This window comes from Trypanosoma melophagium, assembly GCF_022059095.1.
Source record: "Trypanosoma melophagium isolate St. Kilda chromosome Unknown ctg2segment0, whole genome shotgun sequence".
Lineage (NCBI taxonomy): Eukaryota > Euglenozoa > Kinetoplastea > Trypanosomatida > Trypanosomatidae > Trypanosoma > Trypanosoma melophagium.
In genome coordinates, this window is record NW_027125149.1 from 444,368 (window position 1) to 469,526 (window position 25,159).

At 39.9% G+C, this 25,159-nt stretch overlaps 10 protein-coding genes across 10 annotated transcripts; all 10 read right to left on the reverse strand.

Annotated features, from left to right (window-relative positions):
• Positions 1-458: 458 nt before the first annotated feature.
• Positions 459-3,068, reverse strand: LSM04_005909 (zinc finger protein; the record flags this gene model as incomplete). The annotated part of the gene is made up of 1 exon (XM_067336181.1): positions 459-3,068. The coding sequence occupies one exon, from the start codon at positions 3,066-3,068 to the stop codon at positions 459-461; it is 2,610 nt and encodes an 869-aa protein (XP_067192599.1).
• A 727-nt stretch (positions 3,069-3,795) lies between these two features.
• On the reverse strand, positions 3,796-4,815 carry LSM04_006074 (ABC transporter-like; the record flags this gene model as incomplete). Its single annotated transcript, XM_067336182.1, has 1 exon — positions 3,796-4,815. One exon carries the CDS (start codon positions 4,813-4,815, stop codon positions 3,796-3,798), a length of 1,020 nt encoding a protein of 339 aa, XP_067192609.1.
• A 601-nt stretch (positions 4,816-5,416) lies between these two features.
• LSM04_008614 (CUB domain) lies at positions 5,417-9,841 on the reverse strand (the record flags this gene model as incomplete). Its single annotated transcript, XM_067336183.1, has 1 exon — positions 5,417-9,841. One exon carries the CDS (start codon positions 9,839-9,841, stop codon positions 5,417-5,419), a length of 4,425 nt encoding a protein of 1,474 aa, XP_067192752.1.
• Positions 9,842-10,858: 1,017 nt separating this feature from the next.
• LSM04_008925 (Thioredoxin domain) lies at positions 10,859-11,731 on the reverse strand (the record flags this gene model as incomplete). Its single annotated transcript, XM_067336184.1, has 1 exon — positions 10,859-11,731. The coding sequence occupies one exon, from the start codon at positions 11,729-11,731 to the stop codon at positions 10,859-10,861; it is 873 nt and encodes a 290-aa protein (XP_067192768.1).
• A 459-nt stretch (positions 11,732-12,190) lies between these two features.
• LSM04_002867 (uncharacterized protein) lies at positions 12,191-12,970 on the reverse strand (the record flags this gene model as incomplete). Its single annotated transcript, XM_067336185.1, has 1 exon — positions 12,191-12,970. One exon carries the CDS (start codon positions 12,968-12,970, stop codon positions 12,191-12,193), a length of 780 nt encoding a protein of 259 aa, XP_067192440.1.
• A 967-nt stretch (positions 12,971-13,937) lies between these two features.
• LSM04_000726 (Thioesterase domain) lies at positions 13,938-15,110 on the reverse strand (the record flags this gene model as incomplete). The annotated part of the gene is made up of 1 exon (XM_067336186.1): positions 13,938-15,110. One exon carries the CDS (start codon positions 15,108-15,110, stop codon positions 13,938-13,940), a length of 1,173 nt encoding a protein of 390 aa, XP_067192321.1.
• A 532-nt stretch (positions 15,111-15,642) lies between these two features.
• Positions 15,643-16,746, reverse strand: LSM04_008090 (Thioesterase domain; the record flags this gene model as incomplete). Its single annotated transcript, XM_067336187.1, has 1 exon — positions 15,643-16,746. One exon carries the CDS (start codon positions 16,744-16,746, stop codon positions 15,643-15,645), a length of 1,104 nt encoding a protein of 367 aa, XP_067192734.1.
• Positions 16,747-17,128: 382 nt separating this feature from the next.
• LSM04_004780 (MORN motif) lies at positions 17,129-19,939 on the reverse strand (the record flags this gene model as incomplete). The annotated part of the gene is made up of 1 exon (XM_067336188.1): positions 17,129-19,939. The coding sequence occupies one exon, from the start codon at positions 19,937-19,939 to the stop codon at positions 17,129-17,131; it is 2,811 nt and encodes a 936-aa protein (XP_067192547.1).
• A 420-nt stretch (positions 19,940-20,359) lies between these two features.
• Positions 20,360-22,708, reverse strand: LSM04_003879 (DNA mismatch repair protein MutS; the record flags this gene model as incomplete). Its single annotated transcript, XM_067336189.1, has 1 exon — positions 20,360-22,708. One exon carries the CDS (start codon positions 22,706-22,708, stop codon positions 20,360-20,362), a length of 2,349 nt encoding a protein of 782 aa, XP_067192498.1.
• A 312-nt stretch (positions 22,709-23,020) lies between these two features.
• On the reverse strand, positions 23,021-24,789 carry LSM04_003202 (Paraflagellar rod; the record flags this gene model as incomplete). Its single annotated transcript, XM_067336190.1, has 2 exons — positions 23,021-23,319; positions 23,505-24,789. 2 exons carry the CDS (start codon positions 24,787-24,789, stop codon positions 23,021-23,023), a joined length of 1,584 nt encoding a protein of 527 aa, XP_067192463.1.
• Between the last annotated feature and the right edge of the window lie 370 nt (positions 24,790-25,159).

Sequence of the window (25,159 nt, forward strand, 5' to 3'; positions counted from 1 at the left end):
AAAGAAAAATAAGAAACGTAAACAGAAAATGGTAACGCAATTTGTTGAACCGTGAATTCAAGCAAAAGAGGAAATCCTTCTTCCTCCTTCGCATTCTCTCTTTCTTTCTTTTTTTCTTCGTCTCACTGCTTTCTTATCCTACACTGTTTTCTGTGGTTTATTTCTCTTTATTTGGTCTTCCCTTCCGTTCTTCTTTTCATTCATCATCACACTATGTCAGAGCAACACCAGTAGTGCCCTGCACCGATGAATATATATATATATATATATATATAAAGCTCAAATAAAAAGCAGGGGAAGAGAATGAATTTCTCTCTACAAGCACATTTTTTCCTCTTTCGCTCTACCAATTGGCCCACAAACACACACACACACACACAGATCTGCCCCATCTCCGGGTGCCAATCTCCCCCTCCCCTCCTTCTTACTCTCTCCTTTGCATTCATTTTTTCTTTCTTCTAATCATCATCATCAGAATCAACTTCTCCTTTATACTCTCCTACAGTGCGCCTAACATCACCGCTGTACTCCACAGACTCCCGCACAAGTTGTTGCCATGATATATCTAGTAACGGGGCGCAGAGAAGCAACGGTTGTAGAAAAAATCCAAGAATGAGTGCTATAGATATCATTAGAAACTCCATTACTGCAGCAAAGTAGAGTTTGGGATTTAGTACAAAAAAGAAGAGACTCAATGCTCCACATACAAGTGGAACACTGTATTGCACCACAGAGAGTAACAAGGTAATGGCTAATATAGGACCTGCCCAAACAAGCGAAGTACCAATAAAGAAAAAAATCACAGCGAATAAACCGAGTCTCAGTTTTAAAAACTTTGGAAGTACAAAGTCTAGAGGTAATGTTCGCTCTCGACGTACAAAAGACATTGCTATAGGTGGATCTGGAACTGGAATTTCACTCTGACCATCACCGCAGAGCCAGCGATCAAGAATAGACAAACGCTCTGCATCAAATAAAAAATCTCCCATTTGAAAAATATGACATCCAATCCATACCGTAATAGGACGCAGAGCTTTCAAATGAGTTTGGGCAACGGGGAATAGCTTAAAACAAAGAAGAACTGATCCCGCACCAATAATAATTAATAAATTAGATAACCACCGAATCCATGATGGGTGTCGAAGCAGCCAGAAAAATATTCCCCAAACCTGACGAAAGGAAAAAAAAAGTCCAAAGGCTACAGAATAAAGAGCAGCGCTTAGAGAGAAATTTGTTTCCCATAAATGTCGTTGTTCTTCCATATTAGGCAAAAGAAACATACTGGATTCATTCAGGTTAAACTCAAAGGCAGGTACTGGAAAACCAGAAGGAATTGGTAATGATAAATTCGTTTCTTTTGTATCTTCCACAAAAAATGTTCGATGAGCAGTAAATGCGATAATAAGAGGAATTCGAAGGAAAAGACATAACGCTGTTAATTCAATAATACTTACACGCAAAAAATCAGTAACTATGCGAAGTGGATCAGCGTCAAATACCTGAACCAAAATAAAGTTCCAATAAGCTGATTCAGCATCAAGATCCAGACTCACACTACGAATGAAAAATAAATCAACGCCTGGTGCGAAAAGAGGAAAAATAACCTTTGTCTCTACACGCATTAAAAGCATAGAACATATAGCTCCTAAAAGCCAATAGAGTACAAGACGTAATATTGTTAATTCTGCTGCAAATTCTTCCAACGATGATGGAAATGAAATAAAGTAAGGAGAAATAGAAAAATGTACAACGATTCCCCCACAAACAGACATTAACATTGAAAATAATAACATTTCACATACGTATGTACCAAACCACAATACTATATCCAAATCTGTTGCACTATTTTTCCTTTCAAGTACTTCTTCAAAACGTCGTCTAGCATCATTAATTTTTTTTCGTGGAAATCGAAGTCGCCAGAAAATAATACTTGAGCCTACAAATCCCATTGTTGCTACTACTCCAATTGGAAAGCTAAGTAAGAAAGAAATGGGCATAAGGAATCCCAGTTCAACTAACCTTGGAATCACACTTTTACGTGAACATCCCATCCGTTCCAAACAACCATCCATAAACCAGTGCATGCATTCCACCACAGTGTAAGGTGATGCTTCTGTTTCAGTATCTGATTCCTCCTCAGTGAAGATAGAGTACCACTGATGCCAACCAGTACTCACACCACGCCATATTATAACACAAATCCAACCATAAATCATAACACTAATCCACAACCAAAACCCACTAAGTACGTAATCTTCTCTCCCAGAATGACGATTCGTAATATTATCATATAAGGAGATATTTTCACTCCCTCCACTACTAAAAGACTCAGTGAAAGTAGTAGCAATAGTATTATTATTGTTACTATTATTATTATTATTATTATTATTATTATTATTATTATTATTATTATTATTATTAGTATTAGTAGTATTTTTTATATACGAGTCTAGATTTGTACTGTTAAATATGTATGAGTGATAAAATGACATACCAATAGCGAATGGAACAGCAAAACCGTTCACAAAAATGCCCAGCAAGAGTACTAGTGTTTTTAGAAAGAAAGGTAGAAACAAATTCCAGAAAACAACTTTTATCTCTTCTGAAAAACTTTTCGGTAACTGCACTTTACTGTTAGAAACAATATTATACGTCGCATCACAGTTTGGGCAGTTTGTGCGACGCTGCGAAAATACCCATTCATTAATACATTCCATATGTACCCACCCAATAGATCCACGGCAGGTGCATACATTTGTCACCAGAGGATTCTCTGCCGTACTTACCCCATCTCTGCAAATCCAACATTCACTTGGACCAACACTATTCGCTGAGTTTGACAAGGACGGAGAAGGATCTTGTGCAGCTGATGTATGTTGCCCATTCCATGATTCTTGCCCTTGATGTTTTTCTCTCGATCGCTCGTATATCTGTGAATGACTAGACTCGCTTAATGATGGGAGTGTCGCTCCTGTTTCCTCATCTACTCGTGGAGGCAACACCTCAGGAGCGGCGGCGGCGGCCGAGATATTTTCAGAGAATGAAGAAGAAGAAGAAGGGGCGGCCATTGTTAAGTTTGACCCTTGTTAAAATATGAGACAGTGTTCCAACTTTCCTGTATTTGCCAAGTCTTATATAATAAAAACAAAAAGAAGAAAAAAAAGAAGCAGGGAATAGACCCTTTTTTTTTTCTTTCACCAGATACTCTGTCTCTCTCTTACTGTGTGTGTGTGGTTTTTCCCCTAACTTGTATGTTTCTCCCTTTTTTTTTGATCTGTTTTCTATTTTTTTCAGAGATCTTGATTTTCCTGCTTATTATTATAAGTATTTTGCGCTGTGTTGTATCGTTTTATTTTTTGTTTTTTTCTGGGTTTCCAGCAAAACCTTTATAACTTGAAACTCTTTGTAAAAGAGAATCTACAAGAAGGAAAGAAGAAGATAAAAAAAAAACTGACCCGTGTATTATCGTTTCACCTTCTCGACCTTAAAAGATAGATAGATAGAAAGAGAGGAAGAAAAAAAGAAACAGAAGAGAAGAGAGAAGATTATTAAAGACCTATTCATTAGCACATAATTACAAACACAAAGAAGAAACAAATTGGGAAGTGACAAAAACAAACAAACCAAGATACAATACTAAATTATTAGTAGTATAGAAGTTTACAAAATGAAAACGGCAGAGAGTATATATATATATATATGAGAAAGCAAATAAAAGAAAACAATTAAATAAAAATATTATTATTAGGCAAAAAAAAAAAAAAAAAATGTTAAACAAAAATGCAGCACATAAACTCATTCTTGTTCTTCTTCGATTCCGCCCACTTCATCTGCTTCAGTATCGTAACCCTTTAGCTCTGGAGCTATCGTTAACTGGTCTTGTCTTTTCTCAAGGTTCTTTACATAGTTCTCATAGACCAGTCGTTGAGGATTGCTGTTTCGCACCTCCCTAACAAAATGACTATCCTGTACATACAGAATACGATCGGCGTAGCACTCAACATCCGGATTGTGTGTCACCATAATGCATGTTGTTTTGGTTATACGATTAAGACGGAGCAATAAATCCATTATTTCAATCGTATTTAATGTATCCAAATCGCCGGTAGGTTCATCCAACAATAGCAATGATGGATTATTAGCCAAACTCCGCGCAATAGTAACTCGCTGCTGTTCCCCACCACTAAGTTCCGATGGGAGATGATTTACACGGTTTCGCAGACCCACAAGTGAAAGCAGTTGAAAAGCACGAAGTCGTCGCTCCTTCTTCGACAACTTCCCCAGCAACGTCATGGGCAACTCCACATTCTCCACCGCCGTCATGGTTGAAATGAGATTAAACGTCTGAAAGACAAACCCAATCTTGCGCAGTCGAAAGTCCGCCAACACGCCGTCCCGTGTTTTACTGTCAATCACCGTTCCCATCAACTCCACCGTCCCGGCGGATGGCGTGTCTATGGTGCCGATGATGTTCAGCAGCGTTGTCTTTCCACCGCCGCTCGGGCCGCGGATCATCACAAACTCCCCGCGCCGCACGGGCGCGAATCCCCGCCGGCCCGCACTGCCGCCGACGGCCGCCTCCTCGCAGAGCGAAACGCCCCGCAGCGCCACGACCCGCTCGTCTGTGCCCTCAATCGTGTACGACTTCTCGAGATTCCGCAGTCGCAGCACCACCGTTGATGTGAGGGGATTCATCGGATCGTCATCAATTCTTTCTTCTCTGTTTTCTTCTTTAGGCTTTTCTTCTTGTGGGTGTGGGGGTCCAACAACATTGGTGCTTTCTCGACTTGCTCCTGGGGTGGGCTCCGATGACATGTGCGTTCTCGTCCCCTTCTTGGTTCTCTCTCTATTACAGGCGGAACTGATGAAACAGAAATGACCTCGCAGAAAAATTTAAAGGGAGAACCACAGGGGGAAAATTAAATAAAAAAAAATTGCTAGTGAAAAAGAGAGAAGAGAGAGAAAGAAGAAAGAAAATTTAAGAGGGTATAAGTACAAAAAAAAGGAGAGAGAGAATAAGAGAGAATGAGAGAACAGCAATAATACAGATAGAAGAAGCCAAATCTGAAAAAAGAAAGAAGAAAAAGCAGCAAACGCCCCCAAATCAGAAAAAAAAACTTGAATCAATAAATAATACTTGGCTCAGCAAAATCCCAAATAAGGAAAAAAAAGCCAAAAAAAGCAATTCCTTGTTTTCTTCACCAAAAAAAAAAAAAAAGAAAATGCAAATTAGCTCTGTCACAGACACACAAAGGCCGCCAAAGGGTATCTAGATGAATAAGGAACAAAAAAAAAAGAGGGAGTCCCAAGATGTTTTGCTTTTACCACAAGCCCATATAAAAAACAAAAATCTTATTCTAAAAGAGTAAATCCTTCACCTGGGGCTATCCTCTATTTTTGTTTTCTTTTACATCAATTAATCTCTTTTTTCTGCCATTTCATTATCCGCTTCATCTTCATCGGCTGGAATATGCACATTATTCCTGTTATTTCTGCGACCTCTCCATCGTCCCCTTAACGTCGATCCCTGTTCTGTTGTTTGCTGCGTAACCAGTGGCGCTTCCGTCGGTATAACCGGAATTAGATCCACACCATTGTTGATATTATCATTATCATTATTATTACCAGTTGTAGTACCGTCATTCTGGAATCCAAGATTCTCGGATCCGGCATCTGCTGCAAAAGTATCTCCAACCACTACCACTTCTTCAGAGGGAATCGCTCCCATAGCGTACATCTCCCGTCTCCGTTTAAGTTGTAGACAAAAGACTGTAATCACCACAGCAATACCCGCACCTAAAAATATCATCGCAACAGGTCCTGCTAGAGAACCGGTACGTTGTTGAGAAGATCCATTGTTCTTATTCCCTTGTTCTTCTTCTCCCGTTTGATTGACATCTATTAAGGGGAATCCTGCAGGTTTTATACTGTTGCAGGAGAGTACCAGAGAGTTATAAGTGTCATCTATTCCCTCATCATATTCATTTCTTTTACTGGTGGATGTATTCTTTAAAACATAAACTCTTGCACTAAATTTTGACTTACCAGTTGTAGATGACTTTAATGATGCGTTTTGAAGAACTGAAAGCGTAATATTTAATGCATCTCTACCAATATGTCCTAGTCCAATTCGTGCATATCTACAAGTTTTATTAATCACCATCATTTCCTCCAGTTTTGGACGAAATCCTTCATTTTCGAATGGACTAAAAGTGGTCGCCCGAACGGCTATTCCTCTTGAAACAAATTTAGTAAGAAAATCATCTGAAAAGGCCATAAACAAAAATCCGTCCCGATCTGAAGATGATAGATTTTCCACTGTGAGTGGAATTTCATCATTAATAAGGAAATTAATAAAAGTAGCCCCACGAGGATTGTCTGCTATTAACCTTGTTCGTTTTGTAATTTCTGGGACTTCTTTAGTACATCCCCAACCAACCCAACCGGGATCACATACGCAGAAACCTCCATTCAACAACCTACATAAAGCATTTTCAACACAATGAGTGGTACAATTAGGAATAACGGGTCGAACAAAACTATATCGAATAAGAAATCCCTCACGCACACGTGACCAGCGCGAACCAAAGGCAATAGAAAGAATATTAGTTGTTGAAACTACAACCAGACCTTTGGCACTTGTGCCAGAATCTGTACGCAATGGTGTCGCCTCTTCTGACATTACATCATAAAGCAATAAAACATCTGTTGGTTCTTCTATATTAAATTTAAGATACTCAAGTTTTACTTTCCGTGATCGCGGAGCTTCAATAACCCATCTACATGTTAACATTGGTGGATATGATCCGTATCCATTTACTTGTATATACCCACCAGCACTATCGTTAACATCAATTGGCATTCCATCTTCCCGACACCAGTAACTTCTCAAATTGCAATTATCTCCTGTAAAGTCTCTACAGCAATACTCACAATTAGGTCCTGAGAAACAACCTTTTCCACCATACTTGAGGTCTTGTGGGCATATACATTCCCCAGTCTTTTTATCACACTTACCCCTCCCACTACAAGTGCAATTAGAAGTACATGAGGGACCATACCATCCTTTTTTACACGTTGAACAGGAACTATCGGCAAAATTATCATTATCACATTTACATTTTAAATCTTTAGGTGAACATGTTCCATGACCATTACAAAGAAGTTCTTCATCACATAAAGAACAATCCACAAAGCGATATCCACTAGAGCACTGACAAACACCTCCAATACATTTTCCATTTCCACTACAATTATTCGCACAAGCAGTAGATGAAAGGGAATCACGATGATCAAGATGTTTTAAATCTGGTCCAGAAACAACAAGTGAATATAATTGTGACTTTCCATCATGTACATCACTACCATATACAATAATACGAAATCCAGCACTTAACTCCTTTGACGGTTGTAGACGAATTTGTTCCACGACATTTGTACTATCTAAGCCATTTTCACCTGCGTAGTGAATAACTCCTGTAGAGTCCACTACTAATACATCAATATCGTTAACAACGGAACGTGTAGAACCCTCCATAGCAGTTCCAACATCTGTCCAAACCAGAGTAATACGAAGAGAGTCACTCGTACCTGTCGCTTTATCTCCTGCTGTAAAGCAATATACCTTACTACCATGATGAGAAACAGATTCTCTGTCTCGAAACCATCCCTTAACACCAGTTGGAGTAAAGAAAACTGATAAATCCAGGCGACCGAAACCACTCTTACGTGGATTATTTAAATACACTGTAGAATGAATTGCTAATGCCTTTAATAAAGAAATAGAAGGTGAGGTAATGTGTTCAATTGTTCGAAGATGCTGACGTATTAATACTACAGTTCCTGCAGCAGCTGCTGTAGCCATAGAAGTTCCTCTCTTTGTATCAACTGTACATTGCTTTGTCGAGACATTTCCATCAGAGTCTGCAGATGTAATCCATTCTCCAGGAGCTACAATATCCGGTTTTTGTCGTCTATCATATGTTGGCCCAAATGCTGAAAATCGTCCAATATCATTTTGTTTTTTAGAATTAAATGTATTCATATGTGCACCAACACAAAGCATATTCTTAGATCGACATGGTGTAAGTAACCCAGATTGAGGAACATTACCAGATGCAAAAACAAAAAGGGCATCATCTCTAGTATTTAGATAATTATCTATTGCCTTCTCAACCGCCGTGTACTCTGATGGAGCGTAAAATCCCCATGAATTAGAAAACACGCGTGCCCCTAGTTTATAACCTGGACGAAATATATCAATAATATCAACAGGAAGTGTAAGCATCTCTTCCTTTGAACATCCAAGACCCATAAAGAATATTTTTGCCCCTTTTGCGACACCATCGTATTTATTATTATTTCCTCTACCAATCATATGACCAGCTGCAGTTCCTGCTACATGTGTGCCATGTCCTCCCTTTCTATCACCAATAAAATAATCACCAGGAATAAGATCACATGGTGCAAATGATACAACTTTACGATGCTTAAAGTTTACAGCTGGATAGATAGCAACATTTTCTTTATTATCATTGAAAAAACAACTATCGTAATCTATACCACTATCAGCAACTCCAACAATTTCACCAGTACCATCAATTCCCACATCCCATAGTGGTCGTAAAGGTCTCGTTTCTTGTTGTTGACCTCTTTGAACAATAGCGGTGACATGATCATTTAGTGGGGCCGCATACTCAAAGGCAATTTCCATCCAACGTACAGCAGGATGTCGTGTTACGGCATTAATAAAGGAAACACAACGGCAAATCACATCATCTGTATCCTTCTGCTTCTCAGAGGAAAGCGTTAATTTCCATCGAACTAATCCTTTACCATTCACAGCTGAAACAATAGACCATTGACATCCTATTAATGTATCTGTTTTTTCTATTCGATGTGTTTTATCCGACTGTACACAACGTAGTGACTTTTCCACAACTTTCTCCTTTCCTGCGGCCGTGCGTACATCTAAAACAAGTCGTTGTCGCTGTAAACCCGGATGCACTATAGTTTCACTCTCATCACCATCAATACTACTAGTAGAAGTATTATCTTTATTATTATCTTTATTATTATTATTATTATTATTATTATTATTATTACCAGTAAACCCTGGATTACTCGTGAAAGCCTTGCAACGACTTATAGCAGTACGAATGACACGAGAAAGTTTCAATCGTGCTCCAGGAGGAGTTGAATAAACATCCAAAACAGTCATTGATGAAAATGATAACGCCGCACTTTCATCTGCTTCTATGGCTGAATGAACCTGAATCGCATGTGGAGTATCAACATATACGAGCATATGTAAATCGTCTATAACGTGGGCATCCCTTTTACTATTTACGGTTAATGCATGTCGTGCCTTTCGACGTTCTTCCCTACTAAGTTTGTCCAATCGCACAATAACGTAACGGCCTCCATCATTAGATGACAATGATTGCCCGCTCGTCTCTGAAAATGCCGCCAGATGTGCTGCAGGAACACGTCTACGTAATTGTTGATGTGTCTTCTCAGTGATGGCCTCAAGTGATGTATTTTGTATATAACGATGATGTTGCTGCACAAACCAACGAAATGGAACTTCATGCTTCTGTGACCATTCGGCGTTAAGCCATTTTTGCAGAGGACTTCGTTCATTCTTTTTTGAAACATGTTCCGTTTCTTCTACTTTTTCTTCTTCTTCCATCTCTCCTTCTGGTGGTGGTGATGATGATGTTGATTCACCATCCTTGATAGTACTTTCTTCAGCACTAGCGAGTTGTAACAGTAATAATAGCAGAATAGTGAGAGGAAGAAGAAAAAAAAACCGTTTAAATACCATTTTTTTCTCCCACATAGTTGTTGCTTTTTGTTCTTATTTTCGAATTTGTCGTCTCCCCTGCTACTAGTGAATAAAGAACTATGCGTTTATTTGTAGAGAAAAGCTAGTATAAGTAAATATATGAAGATAGATATACTCTAAAAGAAGGGTATTCTTTTTGTTTCCCTTCTTTTTAGTGAAGAGAATACTACAGTACAGAGATAAAAAGTGGAAGAAAAAAAAATAAGAACAGAATCAAACCAAATTATTTTACAATATATATGTATATATATATAATAGACACATTTACATTAGTTACATCTGTGCTTATGGAGAGATCGGTGTTAACGCATACACAATCATCCCAATAATGTTTCCCTTAAAAGCAAAATTACACATCAAAAGATAAAAACAACAAAAAAATGCAAATACAGAGAAGGAAAAACCACCCTTTAAACGAAAAAAGGGCTCGTTTTCTTTTTTTTTGTGTGTTCCTCCTGTAGAAATCTTTCTTACAGTTACCAACCTCGACGAAATAAAGACATTTGAGTGAGGAAGAAAAATGGAATGAAAATAAACTACGCCTTCAGTAAAAGAAATCAAGACATTTCTATAAAGAAACAGACCACTCAAATTTCTCCTTTTGCTTTTTTTTTCTTTCGATACTTTACTTTTGCTCGTGTGGGTAATTATTTGCTTGTTTGTGTATCTAAAATTTTTTGTTCCCTTCCGTCTTTTATTATTGTACAACCTGCCGAGGTGTCATCTATTCTTAATTATTTAGCATAGCTTGTTATTTTTGGTATTGTCTTTTTTTTCTTGCTCTTAGTTATTTTTGTGTATGCTTTTATTTCCTCACGTTTCGCTTCTTTTTTTTTGTTTTTTTCCCCGACTCATTCCACACAGCTAATGCAAACAAGAAAAGAAAACAGTTGGGAGAGGAGAAGAAGAAAAAGAAAGAAAAAAAGAAAAAAGAAAAAAAAGTCCAAGTACATAAAAACTTATATATATATATATATATATATATATATATATATATATATATATATTTGTTCATTTTAAATTCCCCTTTCCTGTAGCTGAACTATCCGCTGGGGTGTCCTGGTCATTATCCTGTATTAACTCCCGTACGAGTTTTCGTAGTTCCTGTTCATCAGATCCCTCCACTCGCCCAACAATACGACCACGACGATATGCCACAAGAGTTGGAATACTGCGAATATCGTGAAGAGCCCCCAATTTGGGATTTTCATCCGTGTCGACAGGAACAACACGCACGGTTTCACCGTTCACACGCGTTGGTAAACACAACTCACGGGAATTCTTCAAGAATACTTCAGCATCAAGCGTTGGCTCTGAAACAACACCGGCATCACTGGGCTGCGAATCCACTTTCGTTGACGGTCGCGAACAACAACAACAAGAAGAAGAACAAGAAATAGAGGAAGAAGAGGGAGAAGAGGAGGAGGAGGGAGAAGAAGAAAGGGGAGAGGTAGAGGAAGTAGAAGCACTAGAAGTACTATTACTAGAAGACGGAGACAATGCGGAAATGGAAGAGGTATCAGCTTCAGAGGTCATTTCTGCATTTTTCTTGTTGTTGTTTGAATTGGATGCCCCATTGGCTGCCAGTCGTTCCAGCTTTGCGGTTAATCGATTGCAAGGTTCACACCATCCTGTATAGAAATATACTATAGCGGTTTTTTCTCTGTTAACTTCTTCTATAAACTCACCCGGGGTACCTTTAAAGGAGGCAATATGTCGCCGGTCAGTCAGCACCGCAGAAGGAGGAATCCTTGTTTCTCCTGCTGTTGCCGCCGCTGACGTTTTTGTTGTTATCGCTGAAGAAACACCTCCAACAAACCTGAAGCAATCAAAACTAAGTCTCTGTCCCAAACCCCATCGAAGGTACCCAAACACACACCGCATTTATCTTTTTTCTTTACTTCCACTCCTTTTAATGGACAACAGAAAAAATGAACTCCCTCTCCCCAGAACCAATCGCCTCCTATATCAATAGAAATAAATGGAAAAAAAAGAAAAACGGAACAATAGCCCAATAGGAGGAAAGAAAAAGAAGAAAAAAAAAGGAAAGAAACATAAAAACAAAACCAAAAAAAAAAAAGAGAGAGAGTCTCTACATTCAGAATAATCGCAACATGTACATATATATATATATATATATATACACCAAGCAACAACAATACAATACTCTCTGTGGAGAAATATATGTACAATATCAAGTTGAATGCTTACAATCAGCAGCTATAAAACCCCTGTAATAGTATATCCATCAACAGATTCACTTGTTTTTTTGATCGTTCAAATTTTTTTTTCTTTGCTCTCTCTCTCTCTTCTTTTTTAATATTTACTGTTTCTCTTTTAGAGTCACGACGCTGAAGTGTCATAGGGTGCCCCTAGAAACGTCTGGACCACAGTTTTCCACTCATCCTTTTCCGCTTCTGTGAGTCCACTATCTGTGTATAACAACTGGTTCCACATGTCTGCTGCATTTTCTTTCAGCTCATCCGTCTCTCTCGCCACTTCACCCTCTTCAAGGACTCCGTTTGCCAGCTGTTCTTCCAGGTGCCCCAAATTTACTGTTAACACAAGCAGCATCAGCATTGCCTGCCGACGACACCCCGCTTCCACTACCGACACCTCTCCCGCAGCATCATCATCCTTCTTCTCCATGGGCTGTTGATTGTGATTACTCTGCGTGAGGCTCTGACTAAAGCGTCGCCTGCGGCTTGTGGCCTCCGCCCTATTCTTCTCCACGAGCTGCGAGACCCGCTCGAGACAGTCGTCGACGCAGAGCTCCAGCGGGGCAAAGTCGCCGCAGTCGTCTGTGTCGATGTATGGAATGCCTTCGCAGGTCTCATCATACCCCGACGGCGGCTGCAGACTCCGGCGGAACTCCGCGACGGCGGCGGTGAGGGCGGCGGTGATCCCCGCGACCGCCGCGTCCGCCTCGACTTCCGCCATGAGACGCCGCCAGCGCAGCGCCGCCGCGAGTCGCGTGCGTTCGGCCTCCGCGGCGTCGAGTTCGGCCTGCAGGCGCGCGAGATCCGCCCGGAGCCGCTCGACCGCCGCCGTCTGCTGGTGGAGCCGCGCCTCCGCCTCGGCAATGGCCTCCACCGTGAGGTCTGCCACTGTCAGACCGTCCATCTAATTATATATATATATATATATATATAGTGTATATATTGTAAAGTGAGGGGGTTTATTTTGCTTTATTTTTTCTTTGCGAGTTCTCTCTCTATATCTATATATATATATATATATATATATACGTATACATGTGTGTATAAAGAAGGAGAAGGAATAGGGAAGGAGGGGAAAGAGATGATATTGGGAGACGGCAACAGGGATACTCCATATCGTACGACCGACACATTAGCTGTCTTCTCCCCCTCTGTATATCCCTTGATCTCTCTCTATGCGTGAGTATATATATATCTACCCCACTGTATGGAGTGAGAGATATAGAAAGAGAAACCACTTCCTTTTTAAGAAATACCACACAAGGCAGCAAATACAAATAAAACAACGCAATTTACAAACATAAACATACAATAAAATAAAAATTCATACATAAAGATACTCTCCTTTATCATTATTAGTATCCTTATCATTTCCCCAGATTCGTCTCACCAAGGTATATGAATTTCCCACATGATACTGTTACCCAATTAATGGTTCTTTTTTAAAAAAATAAGAACGAATAAAGAAAAAAAGGAGGGGTCATTTTGAAAGTTCGACTCTTGTTTACTGCTGTCTTTGTTACATTAGAAATCTATTGTACGCACATTACCACAAATACAAATGGAACACACACATATATATATATATATATATATATATATAAGATCATTGGATAGTACTAGTAATAAAGGGGAATACCAGCAACTAAAGAATCTTTTAGTCTATTTTAAAACGCAAGAAGGAATAAAACTTATGAACATAATCCACAATTCAGAAGTATAATTTTCTCTGCAACACTTATCTATTTGCTCTTCTTTAAGGAAATGTCGCCTCCCACCTCCTCCAGGACGAAACACTATAGAATAAAAAAAGAAAATATGATGTATAATGGCAGATTGAATAATGCAACAGGTAAACCAAGTTAAATCAATTAAAGGGTGACCTTTTTTTGTTTCATCTTCAAACTGGCATAATAACGCCTTCTTGCCTTAACGTAATCTTCCAAATGTTCTGCTGAGCTCTTTTCCAGATCAATTCCTTTCGGAACAGTAACTTTATTCCCCTTTTCCTCCATAGAGATGAGAACAAATGAAGCACGATTTGAGGTAACAAAAGAACCATCACGTTCTACAAAAATATCAACATCCACCTCCATTGTTGTATGACGTACGTAAACCACTCTAGCTGTTAAACTCGTAGTATCTGAATAATATATAGGACAATCAAATAACATATCATGCATACCAATAGTATATACATGAGGATTTCCAGTAAAGACACGACCACAATGACAAGCATGTTCTTCCATCCAGCGGAGAATACTACCACCAAATATAGCATTATTAATATTCACATCAGCTGGACTATATGCTCTATTTCCATACGTAGTAGTTTCTGAAATAGGTACTTTTATAGGTTTATCACGATTTACGTCATCCTCAATTATCTCTGCTTGCAGATCAACCATTCTCTCTTTGGCAGTTTTCCTCGTTTTATTTTGTAGATCACGAATAGCAGTATACGTTTCATGTCGTTCCTTATCTATTTCAGATGTTAGCCGAAGCCCAGGAACCACATCCTTTACCACACTATCTAGTTTCATAGGTGACACACACACCATAGTTAAATAACATTCTCCCACATAACTGGGTGTGGGACAATCATATCCCTGTCGCTCTACATTAAGGTGTATTCCAAGCGAACTTTTACCAGCGGAGACAACACTACCATGTACAACCACAAGATCACCCATATACACAGGTCGACGAAACATAAATGCATTAAAGGATACAGTGGCTATAGTTGCACCAACGGTAGTCTTCAAAACATCACGTTCTTGATTAATGTAGCCAACGAGAAAAGACATAGCTGTACGTCCACCGCATGTATCAAGAAACGATAAAATACCTCCTGCAGAAGCTCTTCTCAAAGCAATACTATCAAATGACCCAGCAAAATCACTTGTGGTGACTTTAAATGACTCACAATCACGTATACATGTTCGATTGTGCCCAACCACAAGAGCATCATTAGTACTCTTTGTAAAATCTCTTGAGAAAAACCGAACAATTCTGGGAGAGCTTGATAACGTCAAACGTCGCATCTTTTTTTTTTCGTTTCGACTCTTTTTTTTTTGCTTTTCAAGTTTTTTTTTGTTCGCCTTGACTATGCTCTTTTTTTTTTCTTCTGCTTTCGTTATATTTGCCTAGATTTGTTTTTTTTTTCTTTATTTACCAGCCTCTTTCTTTTTTTTTTTTCCTTGATTCCCTTCATGGTGATGATAAGATAGAACCAAGTGAAGGAATGGAAAGAATAAAATCCTCTCACTCAAACATATTCATCCACAAAAATAAATAAATAAATAAATAAATAAATAAATAAATATATATATATATATATATATTTATTTATTTATGACTCTAAGAAAGATCATGTTAGCAACCACTAATTTAGACCCATATTTCTCTTGAGGGAGTCCCATGTATGCAGAAACCCACCATTTAAATATAGAAGAAGGGGAATAATAATAAAAAAAAACACACACACACACGCCTAACAATAAAACACCGTTTTACTTTTGTCTTAAATTTTGACCTCATAAAATTATTTCGTATGACGACTAAAAATATGCAAGATTACCTGAACTTCAAGCAATTTTCATATCGTGTTTTAGCTTCAGCATAACGTAGTAATTCATCGCGTGAAGCGCAGTTTAAGTCCAGTCCCTTAGTAATAGAAATTTTTTGTCCAATTTCATCTGAATTTAGTAATAGAAAAGATGCACGATTTGTTAGTACAATTTCACCATTACGTTCTACACTTAATTTCACATCCACTTCCATAGTAGTATTTCGAACATAAATTACATCCGCTTCCATGGTTACCCAGTCTGTTCCAAAAACTGGTTGATGAAATGCCACACTGTGCATTACCACAGTGTAAACATGACGATTACCTGTAAACATACGAGCGCAGTGTACAGCATGTTTTTCCATCCAACGCATTAATTCTCCACCAAATATAGTTCGATTATTATTTAAATGATAGAGAAGGAAAATACGATGTGCTGAAGTACAGGTAGAAGAAATAGGTACATGCGAAATTTTATTCTTATTAAAGCCACACTCTACATCTTTATGGGTAATTGGGGTTTCTGCCCTAACCTTGGTTTCATCTTCCCTTCTCTTGGTTACATCTCGTATAAGCATATATCGTTTATACAGATCAATATCCTCATCACTGGTTAATTCTACGGCTGGAACCACCTTAAGGGCATGTAAATCTTTATCAATGGCAACCATTGTGAAAAAACTCTCGCCCGCAGGAGACTCCTGAAGTGTGGGGGGCGAGCGGCGAAAGAAACGAATGTGAATTCCCAAAGAACTGGTCCCACAGAACACCAGGCGTCCATGCATGCGAACAGCATCACCGTGGAGAACAGGAGAAGAAAATAACGTGTTGGACACGCCTACAGTACTCGTACTTATCCTGAGATTTGAAGAACGCAAAAAAACATCCGCCACTCGCTTTGCACACAAATCCATCATTGCCAATAATTCACCAGCGGCAAGTCTGCTCACAATTGCGGAATCATGACCGACAATATCGGTCCAATCTAGGTGCACAGCTGGCTGTACGCCTGTACTGTTGTTCCCAACCACAAGGTGTCGGTAATTCACAGCGCCTGCACTAGCAATGATGGAAGAGAGACGTGTGCGAAGGGAGAAGTGACGCAACATTTTGGATCCCAACTCCTCCGCTTATTCTATTTTTTTTTCTTTTCTTTTTTTTCCTTTCTTTTTGTTATTGTTATCTTCTTTTTTTTTATTTGCCCAATATCTTCTATGATTACAAAACAACTCGTGCAATGTATGGGTAGTAAATAAATATTGAGGGAGGGGGAACAACAACGAACAAAGAAACACAAATACATCACAAGAAAGAAACACAAAGCAGTAATAAGTATAGTGAAAATGGGTATATCATTCGTACGGTTTTTTTTTCTCGTTTTCTTGTCTTTCGCCGTATATACATACATTCCAAAATGAAACCTCAAAATCAAACAAACAAAGAAAGAAAAAAACAAAACAAAACAAAAAAAAAAAAAACGTACAATTCCATTTATAACAAAAGTTTGTGTAACCTTTCCACCACTTGTCGCCGTTCCTTCTGGAGAGAATTCAGCAGATCAGACCGGCCCACGTCAGTCAATGGTGGATCAGTTGCTTCCGCTTTTGGTGTTGAGCCTAGTACAAAACCCAATTGCCAAATGCGTTCATTAAGTTGTCGTATTTCCTCTGTTAGTTGGTGAATCTCATCTTCTTTGCTATTTCGAATCGCTAACGCTTTTTGCATTAACTCATCCTTTTCCCGTAAAGCTCCTTTCGGGGATGGTACAGCCGCAGCTCCCTCCCTCTCCTGAGAATTACGGGATGGATCCATCAAATTAGATATCTCTTTTTGAAACCGTATGGAGGCATCCCCAGATGGAATTCTTTTTCCTCCGTGATTGTCTAATGTTGAATCGTTGGTATTCGCATCCGATCCCTCCTTATACCGCAGTGAGCAGCGAGAAGATAAATACTTTACAACCCACGCGGCTCCTTGCGATTCTGGTGTGGTTGCATTCGCAGCAGGTGGACTTGAAACGACTTGTGTGATGGGTAAATCTCGCATTTGAAGAGGATTTGACATAACCACACTTGGTCTAGAGGCTATTTTAGATTCCTGCGGAGCCATTGGCTGACGCTTCTCCAAACGTTGACCTGTGAATGAATTTCCCTCTGAAGAAGATCGCTGTGGGAGTGATCGTCGAATCGTTACAGCAGGAGGGTGGATGTTATGTTGGATTTGCAGTCGTTGCTGTTGTTGTTTATTTTCTCCCTTTAACAGTTCATTTGAGAAGTTGTTGGGAAACTCATTCTCCGGTGTAAACACATTCCCATTATTTGTTCCCGACACACCAGAAAGTACACCCTCCACATAAGAACGTTTCGACTTATCACCAGTTGAGGTAGTGTATGTCCCTTCTCCATGCAGTACATTTCGCTTCCATGTACATTCTAATATATTCCCCTCATGAAACTTAAACACACCATGACCATGACGTAATGGCATTGGACCACCACTGTCGGTAAAACCGCCTTCGTAGACATCCCCATTCGCATACTTTATCGTCCCCTGACCCACCACCACACCATTTTTAAACTCTCCAATGAATGTACCACACCTGGGAAGTGTTACTTCTACTTTCCCGTTTGTTTTGCCTTGGAAGAATTCTCCTATCATGACGGTACCATCATCTAACTGCATTTTTCCTTTTCCTGTGATTTCATTCATGACAAATTCACCTTCGTATAAAACACCTTCTTTTTCTAAACGAAGTGTACCATTTCCATTACGTTTGCCATTTTTAAATTCTCCAGTATAGTGAAAAACACCTGGTGCATTTTCAATTCCGTAACCCTCCTTTACCCCACCTACCCATTCACCCATATAAGATGATCCGTCATGCAATTTAATAGACCCCTTACCACTTAAATGACCTTCTTTCCACCCTCCTTCATACGTATCTTCTTTACTATCTTCGATCTTCCAAGAAACTTTACCCTGACCATCAGGAAAACCGAGAGAAAATGATCCTTCATATATCACCTGCTGTGTTGTAAAGACACCTGAACCATGAGGTAAACCAGCCTTCACATCACCCTTGTAATGAGCATCATTTTCCCATTTCCATTCACCACCTTCACCATTGGGTAATCCACCAATCCAGTTTCCCACATAATAACCAGATACATCAAGGGATGGTAAAAATCCACGAACTTCTTCAGATAAAGGTGGAGGTGGTGCAGGTCGTGGATCTGGTGTTATAATTTTAAATGTTCCCGTACCATTACCTTTAGGTACACCACCTACAACATCTCCTTCATATCGAAGCATAATTTCTCCGATACCAGGAATAGTCATTCGTCTATTATCCAATATACCTTTTCCATTAGGTTTACCACTGGACATTTCTCCAAAATATGAACTTCCATCACGGTATTTTGCTACTCCTCCTGCACCACTCATTTCACCAAATACAAAAGGTCCTTCATAAAATATTAAACCTCCTGTAAGTGATAAATCAGGAAAAGCTTTAAATACTCCATTACTATTGAGAGCATCATCAGACCATTCTCCACTGTACTCTCCAGTTTTAGTACGAAGAGTTCCTTTACCACAACGACGATCACGTTGAAATGAGCCCTTGTATACATCTTCATTGGCAGTTATTTGTTCACCTTCTCCTTGACGACAGTACCCTTCACAAGTACCACGATAACTACCACCATCAGAGTATTTAAATTCACCTGTACCATTTGGTAAATCATTTTGAAATTCACCTTTATAAGAAATAATATGTGCTTCACCCATTCTTGGATTATATCCAGGTGTACTCGAGTTTTTATCTAGCTGTAATTCTCCGTGACCATGACGTTTATCATGTAACCAGCTTCCCTTGTAAAGATCACCATTAGCGTAACGACAAACACCATCCACTCCACTTCGTTCACCTTGTACAAAAGGACCTGTATATTCTGCATAATCATCAACTCCTGGAGCCCCAATGAGATGTCCTTTTCCATGCATCTTATCTTGAAGCCATTCTCCTTCATAACGTCTACCATTGGTAAACGTACAGGTGCCATTTCCACTTCGTTCTCCATTTAAGAATTCTCCTTCGTATACATAACCTTTATCCCCTGGTAGAGTATATTTTCCTTTTCCATGAGGTTTATCATTTAACCATGTTCCAACATATGTAGATCCATTTTCAGCACAAAAAAATTCCCCATATCCATCTTTGATATCATTTCCAGTTGCCTCACCATTGTATCGATCCCCATTTTGAAAATTCTTCGTCCATTTATAGTGCCGATTCTGCATCGCTGTTAAAGCCCAGTTAACACCGTTGCTGTAGAGATTCCAAATATTAGCACACCAACCTATATTGAAAGAAACCAAAGCAAGATAGAAAAAGAAGTCATAATTTATCATCAGAGGGAAATAGAATACAAGAGAGACTCTTGCATGGTTTCTCTTTCAATAATGGTAAAGGAAAATCCAACTAAGGTCCTTACGCCTCTCCCACGTCATCATTATACCCATGGAGACAATAATAATAATAATAATAATAATAATAATAATAATAATAATAATAATAATAATAATAAAATCATAAATAACAAATAAAAGAAAACATAACATTAAACAAAAAAATATTAAACCGAAATTAATTTAAAAAAACACCGTATACACCCAGTCTATATCAAAAGAAAAGAAAGAAATTAAAAAATAAAAAATAAATTACAATTCCTCTGTAATGATCACTTCCCAAGCACGTTGCACCAAAACAGCAGGAACAGAAAGTTGAAGTGCAAAATGCAAAGCATGAGAGTTTATTCTATTTTTCTGTGAAGAATCCTTCCTTTCAGTGTTCTGTACAGGTTCAACACGATAGGAATGCACAAGTTGTTGTTCACCAACTTCAAAATCATCATATTCAGTTATTTCATGTTTTTTATTCTGAGAAATTCCTGAAAGAGTTGTCAACATTTCCAGTAACAAAATTTCATCCCTTGGTACAAGCTCTGGTTGAATAATTTCCGAATAGTGTGTAGCTAATAGTATTATAGGCCGCTTTTCTCCCATTCCAATGAAGGATCGAATGGAGGCCGCTAATAACGCAGCACCATCCATTGAAAGTGTTCCTTTTCCAAATTCATCTAAAACGAGTAAAGAACGTCTAGAACCAATTTCATTTTCCTTATTACGACCACTACATCGTTGAAGCATTCGACTCATAGAAACCAGTTCACTACCAAAACTAGAGTGTAGTTCCTTTGCGGTAGAGGATAAATCTTTACCGCGAGAACCAGCAGAGGCTGTTTGGAGTGATATCAAAGTATCTGTAAGTCCAATAGTAGCATGAACACAAGGTACAAAAGAACCAATATGCGCTAAAAACACTGTATGTGCAACAGCTGTAATAAATACCGATTTTCCACTACCATTAGCTCCTGTTACCACACAAACACGTTGATGACTATTTCGGATTGCAAGTGAATATGGCACTACTTGATGTAGAGATGCACGTGCAAATATAGGATGAACACCTCTATCAATAACAAGTACACCACCTTCTTGTACAATCTCTGGACGACTCCATTGTCCTTCCAATGCACACATTGCAAATCCCATTAAACAATCAATTTCAGCACAATGATGTAAAGGAATTAATGCAGGGGAAAGTTCTAATAAACGGCGATCTAAAAATCTCTGAATTTCACCTTCACGATCCAGAACAGCTGAACGCACATCCCCAATTTCTTCATCCTTTAAACGTGTTAATGGTGTTTTAAAGAAAAATCCTTCGTCACTTTGAAGTAACAATTCCCAATTAGGAGGAATAATATTTTCTTCACCATTATATGTAAAAGGAGGGATCGTAATAACATAACCCCATTGTGGGATAAATACGCACACTACAGTGCAAGGTCCGAATTCTGGTGGTAGCGCTCGACTCTCTTCCTGTGCAACTGTAGTTAATACTTCATCAAGTCTCGCACAGTGTGCTCGTAGTTCGTCAAGTACTGAATCAAATCCAGAAAGAATATGTACACATGTCTTACTTAGCGCTTCAGTAGGATCACGAGAAAATGAAATACCTTCATTTATAAGACGACTCATTTCCTCCAATTGAGAATTTTGACAGCTTGCAACTATACGAAGAAATGTAGGAAGCATATGTGCATGTGGTGAAAGAAGAGAAGCTACACGTAAATAACCCTTTATAGAACGTAAAAGGGACTCATAGTCATTAAGTGTATGTTTTGCAGCTCGCATTTTTGTAAAAATACTACTGGGATATCTTATTTTCTGCATTGAACGGCGTAAATGTTTCATCAGTTCAAAATTTTCTGGTTTTGTGAAAAAAGCTACAACATCATATCGTCGCTGTAACTCTTCCTCATCCCGAAGTGGAAGAGCAAACCATTGACGAAGAAGTGATTTACCTAACTGACTACAGGTACGATCTACTACACTCAAAAGTGAGAGTCCTTCCTTTGAACGACCAATACCTTGAAAATCCATTGGATGAGGTTCTGTTCTAAGTAACTGAAGACTCAAAAGGGTATCTTGATCAACATAAAACAACCCAATAGGAGGAACTTCAATAACATCAGCTACAGGAGATTCGTTATGCTGCAAATAAGATAAAAGTGCAGACAATGCCATTAACATTACGTGATTTTGCGGACATATTCGCGAATACCACTCTAACCTCGTCACATTAGCCCAAAGAGCACTTAAAATTCCCCATATACGACACTCATCAAACTCACGGGGTGCAGTTAGACGAACACTCACATCGCAAAGCTCAGCTATATCCAGAAGGATCTGTGAACCTGCAGAGGGAACAAGCAACACTTGAGGTCGCATAACTGTCAAAAATTGCAATACCCACACCAAATCAGCAGGAATTTCCATCAAACTTTGAACAGGCATCTCATCCGTAGGACTACGAGAGATCGAATTCTCACAACAGTTTACCTGACATGTCCCACCATTATATAACGCCAGACCCACACATTGACGAAAAATAAGAATGCTGGCAACTTCTACAACACCCACATCTTCAGAACACTCGTCCATTCCTAGAACCCTTATCCCATCAACATAAAAAAAAAAAAATAAGAAAAAAAGCAAAGTAAACATAAAAACAAAAACCGTAAAAGAGAAGGCAAAAACGAGTAAAAAAACTATCAATTAGCAAAGCAACAAAATCAATGAACATAAAACATCTTTCCAATATTCCAAAAAAACAGTATACTAAAAAAAAATCCTAATTCCCAACTAAATACATGAAAAAGTAAAAAACAAAACAAAAGAAAAAGGGTGAAAATTCTCCATTCCATAGTAAGCAACCACAAAAGAAACTATATTTACATCTCAATAGTGGCAAACTTACTCGAGGCGAGCAGGAGCCGTGTTGTGGCCAATGCGAGGTTGTTCGCTGGCACCACCGCCGGCAGTGCGCAGCAGACGCGCCCGCTTGATCTCCTCGCGCTCCGCGGCAATCTTCACCTCCTCCTGCTTTGACAGGTGGGAGCGGTACTCGACCATCTTGCTGCGCCGTGTCAGTACCTCCTCGTTGTTCTCGTCCACAGGGTGGTTGAACTCGATGCCCGCCGCGTCCAGTGCCTCCTCCGACTCCTTGAATTCCTCGAGTGCCTTTGCCTGTTTCTCTTTAACATTGCCAGTTCCTCCTCAACGCCCTGCCTCAGCTTGTACAGTTCCTTCTTCATGTCCGCGTGCTTCTTCGCATTCGGATCAAACGTCTCCACGCAGAACTCCAGCTGAATGTGCGTTGTGCGGATATTTCGGTCGATTTCCTCCAGTCGCTTTTCCTTCTTATAGATAAGCGAACCCAGCGTGAGGTACAGCATACGGAAGTACTCCAGGTGCTCCTTGTGAACCTCCAGTCGTAGCGCCGCAAGGTCCTGGCTGGTCTTGTCATGGCGAGCCTTCACCGCAGCACAGCCCTCCGACACCATCTCCTCCACCAGTCCTGTGCATCGAATCGCAAGGTCACAGTTGTACACAGTAAGCTCCAGCAGCTTCTTGTGCTGCGAGGCAATCTCGAGGAATTGTGTGTACTCCACGCGTCGCTTCTCCTCACGGTCAATTTCCTCAATTCGGCGCTTCACCTCCTCAAAACGCTCCGTGCCAAGCTTCTGCAGCTGCCGTTCCAGGTCCTGGATCTTGTTCCAGGCTTCCTCCTGCTTCTCCTCATTCTCGCGGATGAAGCGATCACTCTTCTCTTTGTTCGACGCGTGGCGCTTCGTTGCCTCGGCGTCTTCCAGGTCGGCCTTTTGGATCGCATCGTGGATGTGCTTCAGATCTGTTTCACACCGCTGCTTCAGGCGACGCTTCGCGTCCTTCATCTGGCTCGTTTCCTGGTTTGCCTGTTTCTGCACCTCGTAGATCTTCTTGAACGCCTGGTTCTCCTCCTCGCATTTGGTGATCAGCCGGAACTTGTCCTGAATGAGGTCAATCAGGCGCTCCTGCAGCTGCACCTTCGTCCACATCTGCTCCTCAGCAACCTGCATCTCACCGTCATGCATGGCAACGTTCTGGATCTCATTTGTCTTCTCCAGCTGCGCCAGCTGCGTTTTGATCTGATCATCTGTCGACGCAAGGGCGTTCTGGATCTGTGTGGCGTTCATGATATCCTCAACCTGCTTCAACATTCGAGTGGGAACCTGTGCCAGTTGTGTCGCGTCCAGTTGTGAGCGACGGAGCTCCTCCTCCACCTTCTCCATCTTTGCAATCGCGTTGTCGATCATCTGGGTGAAACTCACAACACGCGTCTTGTTGCGGTTCTGTTTCAGATCCTGAAGCACCTTCTTCACTCCAATAATATCCATGAACTGCGCCTTGTCCTCTGGGCGGTACAGCTCACGCTGGCTCATTTCAAGGCCACACACGCGCATCAGCTTCGCAAGATCGTATGCCTCCGTCAGGTTCCATTTTGTCCCGACATCGACAGCTGCAATCAGCTCCTCTGCCTTCAGGTGCGCGCCGCGCAGCTTCTGACGCTGTGTCTCCGACCAGTCGGACACGTGCAGCTCTTGCACCACTTCCTCGTTCTCGAGGCATGCTGTCTTCAGCTTCAGGTTGTGGATCTTCTGCTTGCGGGCCGCTTCCAGCCCAGTTGCTTCTTCTGCCGACATCGCAAAGTGATGTTTGTGTGTCACTTGGTTTGTATTTCTGTATATATGTTTGTATTTGTGTATAAAAGAAGGAGTGAGATTGTTGTTTTAGTATTGCACCAAAAGCCCTACTACTATACACAGCAAATCAAAAAAAGGAAAAAAGGGGGATTGTGAGAAGTACAATCAAATATATATATAACGCAAGAGAAACACAATAATACTCTGAGTGTCCCCAAAAGGAAAGAAACTATTCTTCACACATATGTCACATTTGAGTACATACACGCCGCAAAGGCCCCTCAGTACATACGGCGCAAAAATTGCGCACAAAAATAAACATGGTGGCCGTTGTGCCAGCATTAGCAGGCGATTTACATCTCAATAGTGG